Below are 18540 nucleotides of genomic sequence, written 5' to 3'. Positions count from 1 at the left end.
ATATACATTGAATTAACCAAAATGAGCTACACATATGTTGTATCACACTAAGTTGGCTTATTTAATTCGTAAGCTAACAAAGCACATATAGATTTACAAAGTGATCTCTCTCTCCCTAACCTAGCTAAAGGAAATCAGTCCCAGAAATTTGAACTGGTCGTTTTGCTAGCTAGTATATATTTACTAACATTCATTCTCCTTAACAGTTGCCAAGCTGGCTAGAAAGGATTAATTAGTTTGATCATTCAAGTGTAAGAAGTACTGTTTAATTTATAACGGGATTGAGATCGAGTACATACTCAAACGCTTCTTAAGGCAGACATGGCACCAGCAGCTGCGGGAGAAAGAACTTTAAAGGAGACGCCAACATGGGCTGTTGCCATCGCCTGTGCAGTTTTCATTGTTATTTCTGTTATCATAGAACAAGCAATTCATGCTCTTGGAAAGGTATGTACCTATGTATATACGTCAGGTGCAGTATATGCCAGAAATATTTCTTACTATTAGTTATTTACTAATATATATATGGTCATGGAGAACTGTATATAAAATTTAATTTTACAATGACAGTGGTTCCAGAAACGCAATAAGAAAGCTATGCTTGAAGCTTTGGAGAAAATAAAAGCTGGTCAGTTCAAATTTAATTACTATCATTAGATACACTATGCTAATTAAAGTTTTTTTTTTTCGTATGTCGTATGTCTTCTCTGTCTAGACACCACACCCACACCCCACAAGCCCACACACATGTTTATATATATTCAAACAAGAATTTAATTAATTACATAATCTGATGGCATGTTGTGATATGTGATGATATCTCTGTTAGAAACTGAAAATATTTGCTTATATGTATATTGTGTGTGCATGCAGAGCTAATGCTTTTGGGGTTCATATCTCTACTGCTTACTGTTGGAACACGATTTCTTCCAAAAATATGCATCTCAACCAAGTATGGTGATACCATGCTTCCATGTCAGTTAAACGAGTCCAAGTATAGTGACAAGGGCGGCAAGGATAAAGGTAATAAAGGAGGAGGCGACGATGATCGACGACGAAAGTTACTGTCACATGCTGAAAACATGATCTGGCGTCGGGTTTTAGCCCCTAGTGCAGGAGATTCATCTTCTTGCGCAGGAGTACGTCATTAATTACATATTAACACAACACGTAATTAATCATTATTAGTTGCTATATAATGTGTACTCTTCAATTAATTTTTAAATATAATTTCCATATTGATTTGTCCATGCATGTACTGTGCAGGGTAAAGTACCATTGATATCTGCATCTGGGATGCACCAATTGCATATATTCATATTCGTGCTTGCTGTTTTTCATGTTTTCTACAGTGTCATCACTATGGCACTTGCGCAGGCCAAAGTAAGTTCAATCCATATATGCATAACTTATTGGTGTGGTTATATACCCAGGCATTGCGTAAAAGAAACATTTTTTTTTTTTTTACGTGTAAGTGTCTAAATCTTTTATCTATATAAAAGTAAAAAGAGAATTCTCCTTATCAACAAAAAAGAGTTAAATGTATATTATAACCCATAATTAAAGGATCGAGTTTTAGTTTATTTATTTATTTATTTAAAAAACAAGGGTACTTACTCAATTTCAACTTTACCTCACGTTTTTCCCCGACTGTTTTTCTCACTTATTCTCCACTACAGAACTTGTACCTTAGCACAAGCATAACATATTTGGAAGCTGCTAGTTGTAACTTGCATAAAGAAATATGTTCTTTTACCAAAGTGCCAACCTAATTACTGTTTAAATTCTCATTGATGATGTTAATTGTTTCCTGGAGAAATATATGGTCCAAGTTCACTCGCAATATAAAGATTGGTCTGTCAGACAAATCTAACAAGAGGATGGAGGTAGTCTAACTTGCAAGTTTAAAAATACTTAATTAGCATATTAATTTTTTTTTAAATAAAATCTTATTTAATTAGCCTATTAATATTGTAAAATAGTTGAATGGGAAATCATGTATGTCAAAACATGTTTACATTTGGCCTTCTCTACTCGTAATTTCTTCTGTGGCTTGGTATCCGGCCAGCCGGCCAGTACTTCACCCATATAAATTAATGGAAATCATGATATGAGATGAGGACCACCTACCTCAAAAAGAAGATGAAGAAGAAACGATAAAGCCTGCGTTAATTACAATTATATATTTCTTAATTAATTAATTAATCAAAATCAAAATCAATTAATCAGCTTTAACAATGCTCTTACTGTATGAGTGTTGACCAGATGAAGAAATGGAAAGCTTGGGAATCAGAGACATCGTCCTTGGAATATCAGTTTACAAATGGTATCAATATTTTATTTCTTAGTTTATTCTGCTGGCCAACATATATATACTTCTATATATGTAATATATATATAGGGAATTGTTATTAGCATTCCAAAAATCTCATTCTACACTCCAAACTTTCTATATTAGGAAACAAAAATACACTTCTTAAGAGTGTAGAATGAGATTTTTGAAGTGTCAATAACACTTCCCTATGTATATGTATATATATGCATATGCTTCTTTTTGGTGGTTTACTCTATAGGCCTTCTGGCCACAACGAATATTAGAACATTTAACATTATTAATTAGTGTAAACTAATGTGATTAAAGGGTTGAGAATGACATAGTGATCATGTTGCAGATCCTTCAAGATTCAGGTTTACTCGACAAACTTCGTTTGTGAAGCGTCATTCTGGCTTTTCTACAATGCCTGGAATAAGATGGATTGTGAGTTGATTCATGTGTATAATATTTGAGTAATGTTATTTGGATAAACTTGTTGAGAAAATTGTCCTAAATTACTACACACACCCACCAAAAATCAAACGAAAAAACAAAAAGAAGAAAAAACCTTGATCAAAGCTTCCCCCTTATGAGAGCCTCTTTCGTGCATTGTAGGTGGCATTCTTCAGGCAATTCTTTGGTTCAGTAACAAGGGTGGACTATTTGACAATGCGCCACGGATTTATTAATGTAAGTAATAATTAAAGCTTAAATGTAACATGGACACAACTTGGAGAAACTTTTCAGTGTTTTTGGAACTTGAGTCGGTATATTATTTGTCAAAATATAAGTGTAGTAGAGGTTTTTTTCTTTCAAGTGTTCCTCCCCTTCTATTATGATACGTGATGTACTGATCCATGTTTTGGATACTCTAAAACATTTCTCCACAGCTTGGCACCTTACGTGTAACTAAAGTGTCATTTCAACTTATATAACAATGTGACATCATTTATTATACAAACATCAAAATTTCAATTGTTCAATTCTTATCATTATCTAAAGATCATCTTAAGAAAATTTCATTTAATTTGGAGACCGTTTATTCATCCATATGGATCAAACAAAGTTGACAGTTAATCATGAGGGATATTACTTGTTACCATAGCCACCAATTTGTTCGACACATATTGATAGCTAAACGGTCTCCACATTACTTTTACCATATTAGACCTATGTGTGTTGGTAGGCTTTACCTCTATTAGAGAGTTGATACAAAAAAAATATAAAAAAAAATGTATTAAGTATAGCATTATTATTATTTTTTTTTCAAAATTAGTATGCACTCATTTGTCGAACCTTGCTCGCTCTCTTTCTGGCATTAATAGGCTAATGCATGCATGCAGGCACATTTTGCTCCAAATAGCAAATTTGACTTCCATAAGTATATTAAGAGATCCATGGAAGATGACTTTAAGGTCGTCGTGGGAATCAGGTCTCTCTCTAAATATACGATGTGTTTGTTAACTTCTTGATAATGTTCTTACGCTAATAACAACGTATTAATTATTTAATTTCTTTATTTTGCATGCAGTTTACCACTATGGATTTTTGCCGTCGTTTTTTTGCTTCTAAACGTTTACAGTAATCTCTTTCCCTCTCTATCTCTCTAAGCTGCTTCTCTTTAGCACACACAGACCAAGATCATGAACCGCACATTTTGATTTCTTACTGGCCATGAAAATCGAATATCGTTAAATACTGATCAATTGGTATCTTGTTCTACTTTGTTAATGCAACAGAATGGTACACGCTCACTTGGTTGTCGTTGGCTCCTCTCATTGTAAGACAATGATATCATCACATTAGCAACGATCGAGTTAATATATATTATATGTTGTTTGGTATTCAATTTGAAAATGAATGGAATTAAACTATGTAGTAATCATTAGTTTCAAGAAAGATACCAAACAATCCCTTAGTTTTTCGAAAGCGGAAGTACAAAGCTCTGTAGTGTGCTAGCTGCAAGTTCCTGTTCATATTCTCATCTTTTATATATGGAGATGATCTGATTAATAATTATTTAATTTTGTTCATGCAGATTCTTCTTCTGGTAGGTACAAAGCTTGAGCTTATCATCGTGGAGATGGCTCAAGAAATGCATGATCGGAATACAGTTGTTAAAGGCGCTCCCGTTGTGGAGCCAAACAACAAGTACTTTTGGTTTAACCGACCTGAGTGGACTCTTCTCTTAATTCATTTTACATTATTTCAGGTAAGCTTAGAGTTGGTTATTTTTTCATGTCAAATTACCTATCATCTTCTTTTAGGCAAATTATCTTACAAAATTAAGCTTCTTAGGCATATCGAATGGAAGACCCTAAGGTAATATATAGGGTCACCACCACTACTTTAAAAGACTATTTTAGGTTGTCAGGGGAATCTTAGGGGTCCTAAAAGTACTTCAATTGAAGAATTAGAATCTCTATAAGAACTAAATAAAAAAAAGTTAAAATTTTGAAAAGCGGCGTTGGATCTCCAACAACAAAACATTCAGTCATCAAACAATAACATAAGAATTTTGAAAAAAAAAAAAAAAAAAAAACAATAAGATAAGAATGCTTCTTCTAAATTTGTGATGTGGTTTAATAACTGGAACAATTTATTTTTTGGATTCTCTTTTAAAAGAAATATCCATGCCAGAAAGCGATTAAATCAATAGTATTAGTTGTTTGATTGCATACATTTCATTTCAATTTTATCTAATGAACCATGATTTTTTGCATGTTTAATTTTTGGATTTGTCTAATTTTTTGCAAAAATGATCTATAAATATGTACTAAAATATGGACAATTCGGATCGTTGAAATACATTACAAAGTGAACCTACAAAATTTGTGTCAAAATATGTAAAAGCTTGTGTCGTTCAATTTAACCCCATCTGTATATAGTCGTATAAGAAGCTACCGCCCAATATGATATCTAAGAACTCACTTTTTGTTGCACAGAACGCATTCCAAATGGCGTACTTCGTCTGGATATCTGTAAGTTACCACAATCCCATATAAAATTATATTTATATCTTATTGCACCTCCCAACTATGTATACTATAACTAATATTTATATATGTATGGATGCAGTCTGAATTTGGGTTCACATCATGCTTCCACGACAACTTGCCTCTGATATTGATAAGGGTTTTCCTTGGGGTAGCCCTACAGATCCTATGCAGTTACATTACCTTCCCTCTTTATTGTTTGATTACACAAGTGAGTTAACTGCCCCTTTGTAACATTTCTTCATGCTTTGATTCGACCATATATTACACCAGCTAGTTAAGTGAGGACTCTTTCAAATAACACCCTCTAAATTTAAGGAATTTGATTAAAAGTTTCAACTTTAATTTCCAAAGGAAAAAAAGAAAAAAAGACGTTTCTTTTTGCCCTTTATTGTTCAAAATTAAGAATTTTATATTTTATTTGTAACCTATGTGTATGCATGCATATTATGTTAAATTGCAGATGGGATCTCATATGAAGAAAGCAATTTTTGAGGAGCAAACGGCAAAGGCTCTTAAGAACTGGCAAAAGGCTGCAAAGCAAAGAAAGAAGTTGAGGAATACTAAAGGAGATGCTTCTTCCTCAGGATTTGTAAGCGGGGAAAATACCCCAAGTCGGGGTACATCACCCTTGCATCTGCTTCACAACCAAAAGCTCAGGTCCAATCAATCCGACCTTGAAAGCGTCCTCAATTCCCCAAGATCTTACCAATCTGACGCCGAGCTCTCGGAGATGGAAGGCTCCGCAAATGAAGGGAATGGTTTTAGAAGACTAGGAGACCAACCTGCAACAGCAATAGAAATGAAAGAAGGATCACATAATGTTGATTTTACATTTGCTAGTTGACCTTGATATTTTTGTCCTTAAAAGAATGAATAATTAAGTACTCTTCAAATTTTATACAAAAGAGGATAGAGCGGATGTGAACGTTCGAACTCTAACTTTGAGTTTATGAGTAAATACTCCAAGTAATTTTGATCTACAATATACTTGTTGATCAACCCTTAAAGTTAGATGATGTTCAAAAGAACTTGTTTGTATAACGATATATATATATATTAGACCCTGCATGTAGTTTAATATCCTAGTAGATAGTTAGCTTTTTATATTTATTCTTGGCATATTTACATATCGATCGATGTTCCATAGAATAATAAGGTAGTGATATTGACTATGAAAATGGTGACTATGAAAGGGTATGCGAAGGAAGGAAGGAGGATGGGGAAGGGATGAGGAGGACGACGGACGCAAACGGGCTTCACATTGCTAGGTTTTAGGGTTTCTTTTTATTTTTTATTTTTCTTTGGGTTTTAATTTCTAATTAAATTAAAAAATCGATTGTTTTAAATAATGTGGCTATCCATCTAAAATTCCACATTAGATGTCATCTAAGATTATAAAACCGTGGTACAAATAGATTGTAAGTATAACATTGCTCTATCTTGCGTCTTTTGATCGACATCATTTAATCTTTTGTAAGAAATTTTTGCCATATCCACTCGATCGTAGGTCCAAGAGACTAGCAAGCCAAAAGCAAATCACATGGGCACAATCACGAAACAAATTCACAATAGACTCTGAAGCACTTCCACAAAATAAATAAGGACTTGTTTGGATGTGCTTTTAAAATGACTGAAAGTGCTTTTAGAGAAAATGATTTTTGGTCCAAAAGCACGTAAAGTGCTTTCTGCAAGAAACACTAGTTATGTACTTCTTCCATGAAGCACTTTAAGTGATTTTCCAGAATTTACTTGCTTTTTTACTAAGGATTGGTTCCAAAAACATTTTCACCGAAAGCGTTTTCAACCATTATAAAAACACATTCAAACGAACACTAAAAGAGCAGTATTGACATTGCATCAATGAACTCTATTAAAATCCTTGTTTCCTACCCGATCCGTCCGAAAATCACCACGACGAATTGCAACTTCACCGGTTTTATTTACCAAGTCATAAGCAGTGGAGGTCATAACAAAAAAAAAACCAAACCCAGCCCATAAAATTAAATTAAATGCAACAGCCCATAGCCCACCTCCAAAGCCAACCCCCGGCCCATCCGTGAGACGCAGAGCCCAACCGCGTGTTAACTCTTTAACAGCCCTCTCTCCTCCTCCTCCATTCCTCCTTTTGATTTGCTCTTCTACTCCTCCTCCTTCGATTAAACAGAATCAGTGTTTTGAATTCTTTTCTTTCACTTCTTCTTCTTCCTTGCTTTTGATTTCTTCTGTTCAATTCTTCACCCGCGAGCTGTGGAACCCAGTTACGCAGCCGGCCGGCCGCCCTCCCTCCTTTCTTCTTCTTCGATAGTCGATGCTTGATTGATGGGGCTGTAAATATCAACATTTGCTGAATTGGAGAGGTAAATCCGTTGCAGCTCCAATTCAATTGCTTCGTTGCTTGTCTTTCTATGACCATCTTATTCTCGATAACTCCTTTGCTTATTTTCCTTCTAAATCTACAGGTTGCCTTTGTGGCCGTGCTCGATTGTCTTCACAGTGCTAACAGCATATATATATATATATATATATATAGAGAGAGAGAGAGAGAGAGAGAGAGAGAGAGAGAGAGAGAGAGAGGTTTTGATTCCTTGAGTAGTGGGGAACCAGCAGCATATATCTTAATCTCATCATGGACCCCTCCATTATGAAGAAGCTGCTCGAAGACGATGAGGTTCTCTTCTCTCTCTCTCTCTCTCTCTCTGTGTCTCTGTCACATCTGTAGCTCTTAATTTAAGTCTCTACATCTGTTAAATTTTGAAGCTTTTCTTTTCTTTTCTTTTTTCTGGTTTGAATTGTGCGAAGGACGAAACCATGCATTCGGGGGCGGATGTGGAGGCCTTCCAGGCTGCCCTCAATAGGGACATTGAAGGAGATGCCTCTGCTTCCCAGCCATCTGATTCCGACTCCGGTATCCTCCTTAACCTTATTTCTCACTCAAACACCTTAATCATAACCTTTTGCTGATTACTCTCAACACTTTGTTACAATTTTATTACTTTTCATAATTTGTTAGCTTTGGTGTTTGTCTTTTGGAAAGCATGAGTATCTTGGATTCGATAGAAAAGCTTCAATTTTCCGCTTGATTTTTGTTTCGATTCTAATATCCCTTGGAACAAAATTTAGGTCAGATTTTCCACTCTAATTGATCCTGCTTGCATGGTTCTTTTTATGTTAATAGTGTTCAGCATGAGTTATTCAAATATGATCTTAGGAAGGATAGTATTCATTTCCATTTTTTATTTTGTGCAGACCCCATAAATTGTAGACCGAAACTTGGGTCTGTATGTGTTAGGAATTTGTCTCGTGAATGATGGTGTCCTAATTTGTTTAGGATTGTATTGGGGAAGCTAGGTGCAGAGATTCTTGTCCTAAAAGAATTAGGAAAGATTAAGTTTCCTTGTACAATTTAGATTAGGAATCTGAGAAGCCTAATCAGAAAAAGAAAGTGTACTTTCCTATTCCATATAGAATAGGAAACTTAATCAGAAAATAGGCATGTAACCATCGGTCTGTGTACTATAAATAGGCTTGTTGGGGACTGACTGTTAACATGAACAGTAGAGTGAAACACTTTGAGAGAGTGTGAGGGGCAAGAGATATTAAGACCTGGATTTGTAACAGCAAATGGGGTTTTTCTTGTAAACCAAAGGGGCTTTCATACAAGTGGAGTATCTCAGTAATCACCGGAGTGGACGTAGGCAAGTTTTGGCCGAATCACTATAATTCTGGGTTCATGGTGTGTGCCTTTTCTTTGTGTGTGGTGTTTTGGTTGTTTGTTTATTCTTTGTGCTTGGTTAATTGTGAGTCATGATAGTCTATTGAAAACAAGGTCCTGGAGAAGGCATTTTTTTACATCAGTATGGAAAAGGTTGCAACTTTCCATCCTTTTTTCTTTTGGTTTACGACAGAGTTGAGTTAAAGTTACTCTTCACCCTCATTCTACCTTTGCTATTTAATTTAAGCCGTATAGTGTAACTTGCCATCTTTACTTCTACTTGGATCCTTGGTTCTTCTACTGTAAGTGGTTATCAATTGAAAATTGAAACTAAACATCTTCATCTTTCTGTCAGTGTCCAATAAGGTCAATGCCTTGGAATTCTCATCTTGTACTCCTCTCATCAATGCCTCTCAAATTTTCTTCTATATCTCACTTTTACTCCTGGAACTTAAACTTATGACAACTTATTTTGAATTAGTATGTTTTGGATTATCTAGGGACCTATGTAATTGGCCAGACATTACGGTGCATATTTTATAGATTTCATACCCAGTTGTTGATTAAAACACTTCCGTTTTTTAGAGCTTCCACATATTTTTTTTTTTTTTCCCAAAACACCATATCCATGTTGGAACATGAATTATGTGGGTATTCTGACTTTTCTTATGGGTTGCACTTGCATGGAAGGATCAAATCATATTTTGAATAAATGATGCAGATTTTCTCTGGATTGGTCAAGATAGTTCTTTTAACCTAACTTCAAATAGAAAAAGAAGTTAATTTTTTTTTTTCTTTTCTAAAAGATGAAATGAAAAAAAGACAAACTTTTAATTTTGTCTTATTAAAATATAAAGGTAATCAGTTAAAGTAATTCATTCTTTAGTTACTTACAAAGATCCAAAAGACCTTGAAGTTAAGCCGCGTTGAGTGAAAGTATGATTCTTTTTCACTTTTGTTTTAGGGTGATGTTATTGGCATTCCAAAAACTCATGCACTCCTCATAAGTGTACCTTTTCTTCCTAGATATAGAAAGTTTGGAGTGCACTGTGAGATTTTTGGAGTGCCTATAACAGCACCCTTGTTTTATAAGCACCAAATGAAAAATCCAGAACAAGGGGTTTTTTTTTTCTTTAAGCCAATCAGCATTTTTGGAAAAACACCAGAAATTTTTACTCATAATAACATGAATGCACTATATAACGTAGAGAACAGAACAAATATGCATCACCCAACACACTGCTTGAAAGAATACTAGTAATCAGCAAACATAAATGAGCTTGGACAAGTTAAAGTACTATAATCCAAAGTGGTATCAGGGCAAAGCTTAGGAGTCATAAATGAGCTTGGACAGAGACACTTTTTTCATGGGAGAGAGTATTATCCAGCTATAAAATAAGGGAAATGATTTCTGCACTCCCCTTTTCTCCTTTTGCACACACTTGTTTATATTTGCCCCTTGATTCACCTTTGTTTTATTTGGTCTAAACGCCACAAATAAGCAGGGTGTTCATGGGGAGAAAAAGGGTGTGTTAAATTTATTTCCCTAAAATAAAGTAAGTTGCTATAGTTTGAAGTTTGCCTCTACAGTGGCCACACCAAATGTTTTATTTACATTGATTGACCCAAAGATTATGATCATAGCTTTTAGAAGTTCATTCGTCATGTTTCAAATTTTGAACAGATAGTTCAAAAACGATGATGGAACAACGTTCTTAGGGATTCCAGTAGTTTCTGTAGTATTAATGTGTCGTTTTTCACTTAGAAAAAAGGTAATGTTCTTTTAAAAAAGATCGTGATGAAAAAATTACATGAAAAAATTGGGGATGTCTTCATGAAAGGTAAAATGTTGACTTCTATTACATTATTATAGACCTAAAGAAACATTTTCTGAATAACAAGGATTACCATTGTTCGTTATATTTGTCTTAAATCATGTAAAGTTCATATATATGCATCTAAATGTTTTCTAAATATTTTTGGGTAAAAATTATAGATAACTAATTAGGTAAGCATCATTTGATTCTTTATTTTAAATGTCCACACTTTTTTAATAATATTTGTCAGTGTCAGTGTAGAACCTTCGATATTTCCATTGACACTGATATTAATGTACCTTGACCATTAGTTCTATTTTGTCAATCTATTCAACTTCTACTTATTACATCATTATCAATTTATTATGGGCATTTTCTGACCCTAAAATATCAACTGTTGCACCCATAATCTCTAGTTAATTGTCATGAAGTTTGCATATATTCATACCCAGAATAATGTGTGCAACTGAATAATGCAGCGATTTTGTCTCAAGGAAGCAATAATACTTCTAGTCAGCCATTACCACAGTTCCAAACAACTGGTCAGGATGAAAGTACAGCTTGCGAAATGCAACATGACGAAAAAATTGCACAACCACGAGAACTGCATTCATATGAAATGGAGCTAAAGCAACAAGGATCTGTTGCTGAAAATATGCAGCTAAAAAGTGATGCCTCACAGGAACTTGGTCACTTTTCTTTGTCCCAGAAGCAACCCCAAGGTGATCTTCAACAAGGGCAAGCAGAACAAAAATCCCTTCAGGTACATGAAACAACTGGCACGCCGATTTCCGGAAAAATTCCCGTCTCCAAACAGGAGCAGGACATTACACCTACTCCGCAAAGCGAATCTCAGTACTTAAAGCTTCAGAGGATGAGCAGTCAACAGTCAATGATCACTGAGCAGCCAAGCAACCCAATGAATCGTAGTAAACAAGTACCATTTGGCCTGTTACTACCTGTCCTATTGCCCCAGCTTGATAAGGACAGGGCCATGCAACTTAATACTCTATTTGGCAAACTCAAGGTTGGTCCTACACTTCTATATCAAGGTGTTGGGTGTTTTATTAAATCTTCTGGTTTTTGACTGTTTCTCTATTCTAGAATAATGAAATCTCAAAAGACGCTTTTGTTCGGCACATTAGAAGTGTTGTTGGGGACCAGATGCTCAAATTGGCAGTAATGAAAGTACAATCGCAGGTATGTGTATCATGGGTTTAATTAATATAATTTGAAAAATGTTATAATGTATCCTTTTTTGATAAACTGAAAACCAGCATACAAAAACTTTGCAGCCAGGTCCTAAACACCAGTTACTGCCTCAGGCTTCAGTGCAGCAACAGTCTCCTAGGATGCCATCCGCTAGTGCAGGTTCCACACAGTTCGCTGATCCTCGTTCATTTGCACTTAATCAGAGAGGCACCAACTCTCCGACAGACCCATCGCACATTCCATCTTCAACAGTTCAACTGCAGTCTGATTCAAGCCATTCAGTCATTGAAAACAGTGCTAAAAAACTGCGGGAGGCAGAACGTCAGTCAGACTCTCATGGAATGCAAGTAAGCCAAATGTCTTCTTCTAGTGTGGTAGCTGGGAATCAAGAAAGGGAGCGCTCATCAGGTCCTATGCAAATACTTAATAAACAGCAACAACAGTTGCAGTATCCACAATCATCCTATTCCATGTATGGAAGTACTGGTGGTAATTATCACCCATATACGGGGACAAGTATCAATACATTGCCTCTCAAACAGCAACCTCATGATTCACAACTTAGACAAATACCACAACATCAAAGCATGGGTTCAGCTCAGTCAGGTGGGGAAGCAAAGGGAGGGAACGTCATGGGTGTGTCCAATTTGGAGAGGCAAAATTCGATGAAGGACCCTAGTAGACTGCAGGGTGGATCTCTTTCGCACTTTACAAATAATTCAACTTTACAACAGAATATAGCTCCTTGGCAATCCTCAAATAAAGAGCCACATTCTGGTCCTTTGTCATCAATTCCTTTTGCAAAACAGGAACTGACTGATCAGACTGCCGAGCAGCAGCACAAACCCCCATTATCTAATTCACAGGAATTGCCTTCTGCTGCGAAACTTGAACAGGGGAATGGGTCACCTGGAATTTCAATGGACGAGCCGTTAGATAAGCAATCTTCAAGAATGGGGTTTCCAGCATCTGTAAGCATTGGGGCTTCATCTTCTACAAGCACAGTGCCCCCGAATTCTGTTTCTTCTTCCGTAACAACGCAAGCTGATCCCAATGTCTTGGTACTTTCATTCTTCTCATCTATGGTTCTCTGCTAAATATGCATTGTTATGTCGTGTTGCTGACTCATCTATGGTTCTCTGCTAAATATGCATTGTTATGTTGTTAAGTAGTACTCTATTTAAAACTAATTGTGGAAAAACAAGAGTTATTCTATTTTGTTACAGTGTCTTGTAATTTATCCACTTGCGCAGGCTTTGTTATATGTTAATCCATAACAATATGCTTTGTGGCCACATTATGTTGTTTTATTGTGCCTCTCTGATGCTGGACGGGTTAGGGAATTGAAATGGGATTGTTTTAACTTCATTTATATATTATTTAGTTTCCGGTTTGTAATAGAATTAAGATTACTTTCTTGTTCCTAGTAAATTTAGGATTACTTTATTAATGTGCTTTGTAGTTCTATAGACAGACTTGAATGATTGATTAAACAAATTTTCTCCCCGAGTATCTTGGTCTCTGAGTCTATTCCATCTTGATCTTCTTCTCAACAGTTCTGTTTCTAATCCTGTATCTTCTTCTGGATTCTTGTCGGCCTATCTATTTCTTTCTGTCTTCTAGTCTTAAAGTTCCTGTATTTCTCGTATCTTGAATCCTAGTTCTAGTTTTGTTCTGGAATCCCTGTCTATATTCTAAATTCTGGTTATTGTTCTACTTTTACATCACAATCAGTCCCAGCCTTAAAATGTAACATGAAAAAATGGTTGGATGGACTAATTTCATGTTGAATCCATTTTTGCCTCATTTGCTTTGTGCTGAAATGTATGTATTTTATAAAATCATGTGTTACTTGATATGTTGATTGTCTTTTCATTTTCGTACTTATCTATTTATGCCAGTTAGGCCATCGAATACCCTCTGGAACTTCTCCTGCTGGGATTAGTAATAGAGCACCTCCAAAAAAGCCTTCTGTTGGCCAAAAGAAGCCTCTTGAAGCACTTGGTTCTTCCCCACCTCCGTCAAGGTAAAATAAATCCATATTGTTGTGTCGTATCTTGTGGATGATTGATTTCATTGCTTCTTCAACATAACTTTCTGTTAAACCCTTACACATTTGGATCTTTTTCAGTAAGAAGCAAAAGGTATCCGGGACCTTTTTGGATCAAAGCATTGAACAACTGAATGATGTGACTGCTGTTAGTGGAGTTAATCTTAGGGTACAGTATTGTGTCCTTTCAAATCATCTTACTATGGAGGATAAGCTAATTAAATGAACAGTTTCTCTCCTTAAGTAACATGCTCAGAACCTTTTGAATTCTTGATTTAAACAGGAAGAGGAAGAGCAGCTGTTTTCTGGGCCCAAGGAGGATAGTCGAGCTTCAGAAGCATCTCGAAAGTTTGTTCAAGAAGAAGAAGAGAGGTTGATTTTGCAGAAGGAACCCTTGCAGAAAAAGTTGGCAGAAATTAGTTAATACACTATCTTTTTATCATTTAGATGTTGAAAGGGCGCTTGGCACACCAAAAAGTCATCCTGCACTTTTTATAATTGTATAAGGCATATTTTGCCTTTTTGGAGTGCCAATAACAGTTCCCATGTTAAAATTCCATATTTGTTCATCTCACAAAGGAAATTGATCTGGAATTTATGCTGGTTGGTCTTGCAGTGATCAAATGTGGATTGAAAAGTGTAAGCAATGATGTGGAGCGGTGCTTGTCACTGGTGAGCTGCTAGCTGCTATATTCTTTTCTATTGTGATAAACTTCCATGTTATCTAACTCTTAAGACAAATGAATCTTCAGTGTGTGGAGGAAAGAATGAGGGGACTAATAAATAATCTGATCAGACTGTCAAAGCAGGTTTGTTTTTTATTTTTTCCTTCTGCTGAACATGAATTCTCTTGCATCATAATAATTCCTGACTTTGAGTGAATCTCCTTCCGCTAGCGAGTTGATGCTGAGAAGCCGAGACACCGCACTATTATTACCTCTGATGTTCGGCAGCAAGTTATGAATCTCAACCAGAATGCCAGGGAAGAATTTGAAAAAAAGCAAGCCGAGGCAGAAAAGCTTCGAAAGCTTAATGAAGTGAGTATCTTGTATGCATCCTACATTGCTATTCTTACTAGGCAACCATGGTGTAAACTGCTAGTGTGCTAAACACACACACAAAATATTTTTGTAGGAGTGTAGGTGTGTTTTATTTTTCATAAGTATTTGATTTGACTACATACAGCCTGAGGTTAGCAACGGAGTTGATGGTGATAAGGACAAAGATGAAGGTCGTTCGAAATCATTTAAGGTATTAAAATCCTGAACAGCATTTATATGCTTACCTCTACAATAAATAGAGAAATTAATCTTCTGTAACTTTCTATTTGATAGCCAAACAAAGAGGAAGATGACAAAATGAGGACAACAGCAGCAAATGTTGCTGCCCGAGCTGCTGTTGGAGGAGATGACATGTTGTCAAAATGGCAACTTATGGCTGAGCAAGCCCGGCAAAAACGTGAAGGTGGGATTGAAGTAGCATCTGGGTCCCAGCCAGGTAAAGATGTAAACCGCAAGCCTACATTATCAGCTGGAAGAACTATGAAGGACAATCAAGAAGCAGAGAAAAGGAGCGGTGGAACTCCTGTTGCTTCAGCTGGTAAGTTTCATTAAGCTTGAACATATGTCTGATCTTGATTTTATAGTTTGTAGTATCCATAGCCATTACCTGGGATACTGCTGCACCAAACAAGATTTGAAGTACTATAGAGTATGCCACTGTAGTTGGTACTGTACTACTGTGTCAGTGCTAATATGAATTATATTGGCAAAGGTCATGAGATTGATGCTAGTAGAGAATGCCTGCACCAGGAGTGTCTAAAAGGCTTTACAAGACTGCTAATAGGGCCAGCTAGCCAACTAGGCTAGGGTTCTAATTAGTTTGGGATTTTAGTTATTTTCTTCTCTTTTTCACTTCTTTAGCCTCTTGTGTTTTGGTAGATGATAAGGAATGGGTACCATTCTTGTTCGTGTGTTTATTAACAACCACCGGAATGAAAAAAGTAGGTGGGTCCCATTGATTTTGGGTATGACAATATCTGAAAAATGAAGGTATGCGATAACCAAGGGGGGTTTCTTCATCCCATGCCATTCCTTCTCATACCCATTCCTTCGTTAAAACATACCCTAAGTTATATCCCTTATCTTTCTCATGGGTCATGTGACATTTTTAAATACTTAGGAGGGGTAGGATTTATTAAGTGTTTTGGTTATTGTCCTAGTATAACTAATCTATCAAGACGCTTTGTACATGCAGTTTTTACAAGTTTATTCCAGAAAATCATATTAAAATGATCTTTTGGGTCCCGTTTTCCCTAGAACTCAAGTATCTTCATTCCAACTTCAGTTTTGTCTTCTATCTCTATTTTTCTATATATTGCCGGAATTTTTCCTCTGTGATTTGACACCACTACAACAGATGGCCATTAGCTTAACGCTTTTGCCCTGCGTCACCTTGGTTCTGCACAAGTAACATAATTTAAATAGTCATTGTATTTAAGTGCCTTAGTTAGCATATCCTGAGTTGCATTTACAAGCATATCCCTAGGTATGAAGTAATCAAAATACAAAAGCATATAAAGTGCTATATGCCCATTAAATTTTCAACACTGTGGAGGCTGTGGATAGGATATTACGGAAGCTTGAGGCTGGCGGTGTTTCTCTTCTAACTTGAGACCTTCTGCATTCTCTTTGCTAATTATATGTTCTTTCTATTCTTTCTTCTTTTTATATTTTGGACAATTATTCACATTAGGCATGTTTGAGCTATATATTAATTTATTTAAATTATTTTCCGTAGCTGGGACTATTAGAAAATGCGGAAAGAACCAAGTTAATGTGCCTCAAACGAAGGTGGCTCGTAGTATATCTGTTAAGGATGTGATTGCTGTCCTAGAGAGAGAACCTCAGATGTCGAGATCTACTCTGATATATCGCTTGTTTGAGAGAGTTCAATCTAACACCACTGGTGAATAAAGGTAGAAGTTTGAAACCTTGTAGCAACCCCGCCTATCAGAATGCAGCGGAACCCTGTGCTTTCCGGAGTTGTTATTCTTCCCATTCATTTGGTTGTAAATGTAATTATGGTGGTGTTGGTAAGTTTGCTGAACCATAAGCTTTTATTGTTGTTGGCAAAGCTGGCCGATGATGGTTTTACTATTCTTCCCTTTATTTGTGTTATTTTGTCGTGCAGTTCCAATGCGTAACCCTCTTTTCATCTTCTGGGTTTCATCCAATTCGTGTTTAATTCAAGCTTTGATTAGTTATTGGGTTTGGATCTGGAAATTGTGGAATACGAAAAATCTTATTTGAATAAATTTGGACCGTTGCCCCGACACCATGATTCGAGTCGAAGAGCCGTGGAGTTGTACTGGAGGTTTGATTGATGCGACGACTTTTACGAAGACGAGGTCGCGCCTGTTTACAAATTGGAACAGGGGTATAGGGTCCCTTACAATTTTCCCGAAACGGTCAATGGTAGAGGCCCGTAAATATTACAAACCAACGTATACTGTGTTGTGTAGCAACAGAGGAGGGGCCCACACGTCGGAATGTATTAACTCAAATGGTGTGGTTATTTTATTGAATCTTAACTAGTACGAAGCACGATGGCTTTCAGCTAAAATACAATCACTACATTAAAATGTATAGTTTGAAATATCACTAAATGACGAGAGTAACTTTCTTAAATGACCAAAAAATGCATGTCTCAATCGGTGATGCCATATCGAAATTGTCTTGATCTTGTTCCTGTCACCACTACGAAGCTGATTGACACGCCCTGATGCCAAATCATCCACACGGTACAATTGAATTGTACAACAATCCACTCCAGGAAACCAGGGGAAACCAGGGAGTTTGAAGCATGTTTCTTCTGTATGCCTTTTCAATGCGGGATTAACGAGAAGCTGTAGCGGACGGTGTCTTAGAGACCATGTCCCGTTGCCAAAGCTTTGGTTCCAAGCATAGTGACTTGTCGTTGGGCTTCGCATCGGATTATGTTGTATCATTCTTCAATCCCGGGCACTGGTGTCTTCCTAAGAATGTCACTCACAGAACACAGGATCAAGGCCAGCAAGAAAATAACTTAGGGTTGTGCTGTTGTAAGATAGTCAAACAGACCAATCTCTAGCCTCACCACGTCGCCGCTAGAGCCGAAAGCTTCAAACATAGATCAGTTCAATCCCATTTATCTGTCATCGACAGATCAATCTCCGCGGTCAGCAGAACAAAGCAATGGGAATGGAAACATAGGACAACTTCCTATGAAAAAGGGTAACTTGGGTCTTGCCAAAAAAAGCGAGATCTTAGTCTTTTGGGGGCCTGTTCTGAATGAACAGCCAAGCAGAGGAACAAGGAATATCAGTTCATTGGCTTCTGGTCTGGAGAGGGGATCTACCAGCAGGGTAGAGCATAGAGGGGTGGCCAGCTTCCTGT

The 18540-nt window shown here is 36.5% G+C and overlaps 2 protein-coding genes across 4 annotated transcripts; both read left to right on the top strand.

Annotated features, from left to right (window-relative positions):
• Positions 1-321: 321 nt before the first annotated feature.
• LOC137711239 (MLO protein homolog 1-like) lies at positions 322-6157 on the top strand. The gene is made up of 14 exons (XM_068450468.1): positions 322-447; positions 571-628; positions 874-1139; positions 1267-1383; positions 2266-2326; positions 2673-2758; positions 2930-3004; positions 3658-3746; positions 3846-3895; positions 4054-4094; positions 4353-4526; positions 5260-5295; positions 5393-5521; positions 5774-6157. The coding sequence occupies exons 1-14, from the start codon at positions 322-324 to the stop codon at positions 6155-6157; spliced, it is 1692 nt and encodes a 563-aa protein (XP_068306569.1).
• Positions 6158-7453: 1296 nt separating this feature from the next.
• LOC137710314 (transcription initiation factor TFIID subunit 4b-like) lies at positions 7454-17295 on the top strand. Of its 3 annotated transcripts, XM_068449247.1 has the most exons (15): positions 7454-7670; positions 7773-7981; positions 8113-8218; positions 11322-11869; positions 11947-12042; positions 12138-13115; positions 13956-14080; positions 14186-14273; positions 14388-14523; positions 14721-14776; positions 14857-14913; positions 15001-15141; positions 15290-15355; positions 15439-15703; positions 16904-17295. In XM_068449247.1, exons 2-15 carry the CDS (start codon positions 7940-7942, stop codon positions 17077-17079), a joined length of 2880 nt encoding a protein of 959 aa, XP_068305348.1. In that variant the 5' UTR covers positions 7454-7670; positions 7773-7939; the 3' UTR covers positions 17080-17295. The 3 variants fall into 3 exon arrangements, with proteins under 3 accessions (XP_068305348.1, XP_068305350.1, XP_068305349.1); XM_068449249.1 differs by lacking the exon at positions 7773-7981; XM_068449248.1 differs by lacking the exon at positions 7454-7670 and having other exon boundaries at positions 7745-7981.
• The last annotated feature ends 1245 nt before the right edge of the window (positions 17296-18540 follow it).

Source organism: Pyrus communis, chromosome 12 (genome assembly GCF_963583255.1).
Source record: "Pyrus communis chromosome 12, drPyrComm1.1, whole genome shotgun sequence".
In the NCBI taxonomy this organism is placed as follows: domain Eukaryota; kingdom Viridiplantae; phylum Streptophyta; class Magnoliopsida; order Rosales; family Rosaceae; genus Pyrus; species Pyrus communis.
This window is presented reverse-complemented; position numbering and strand designations above follow the sequence as displayed.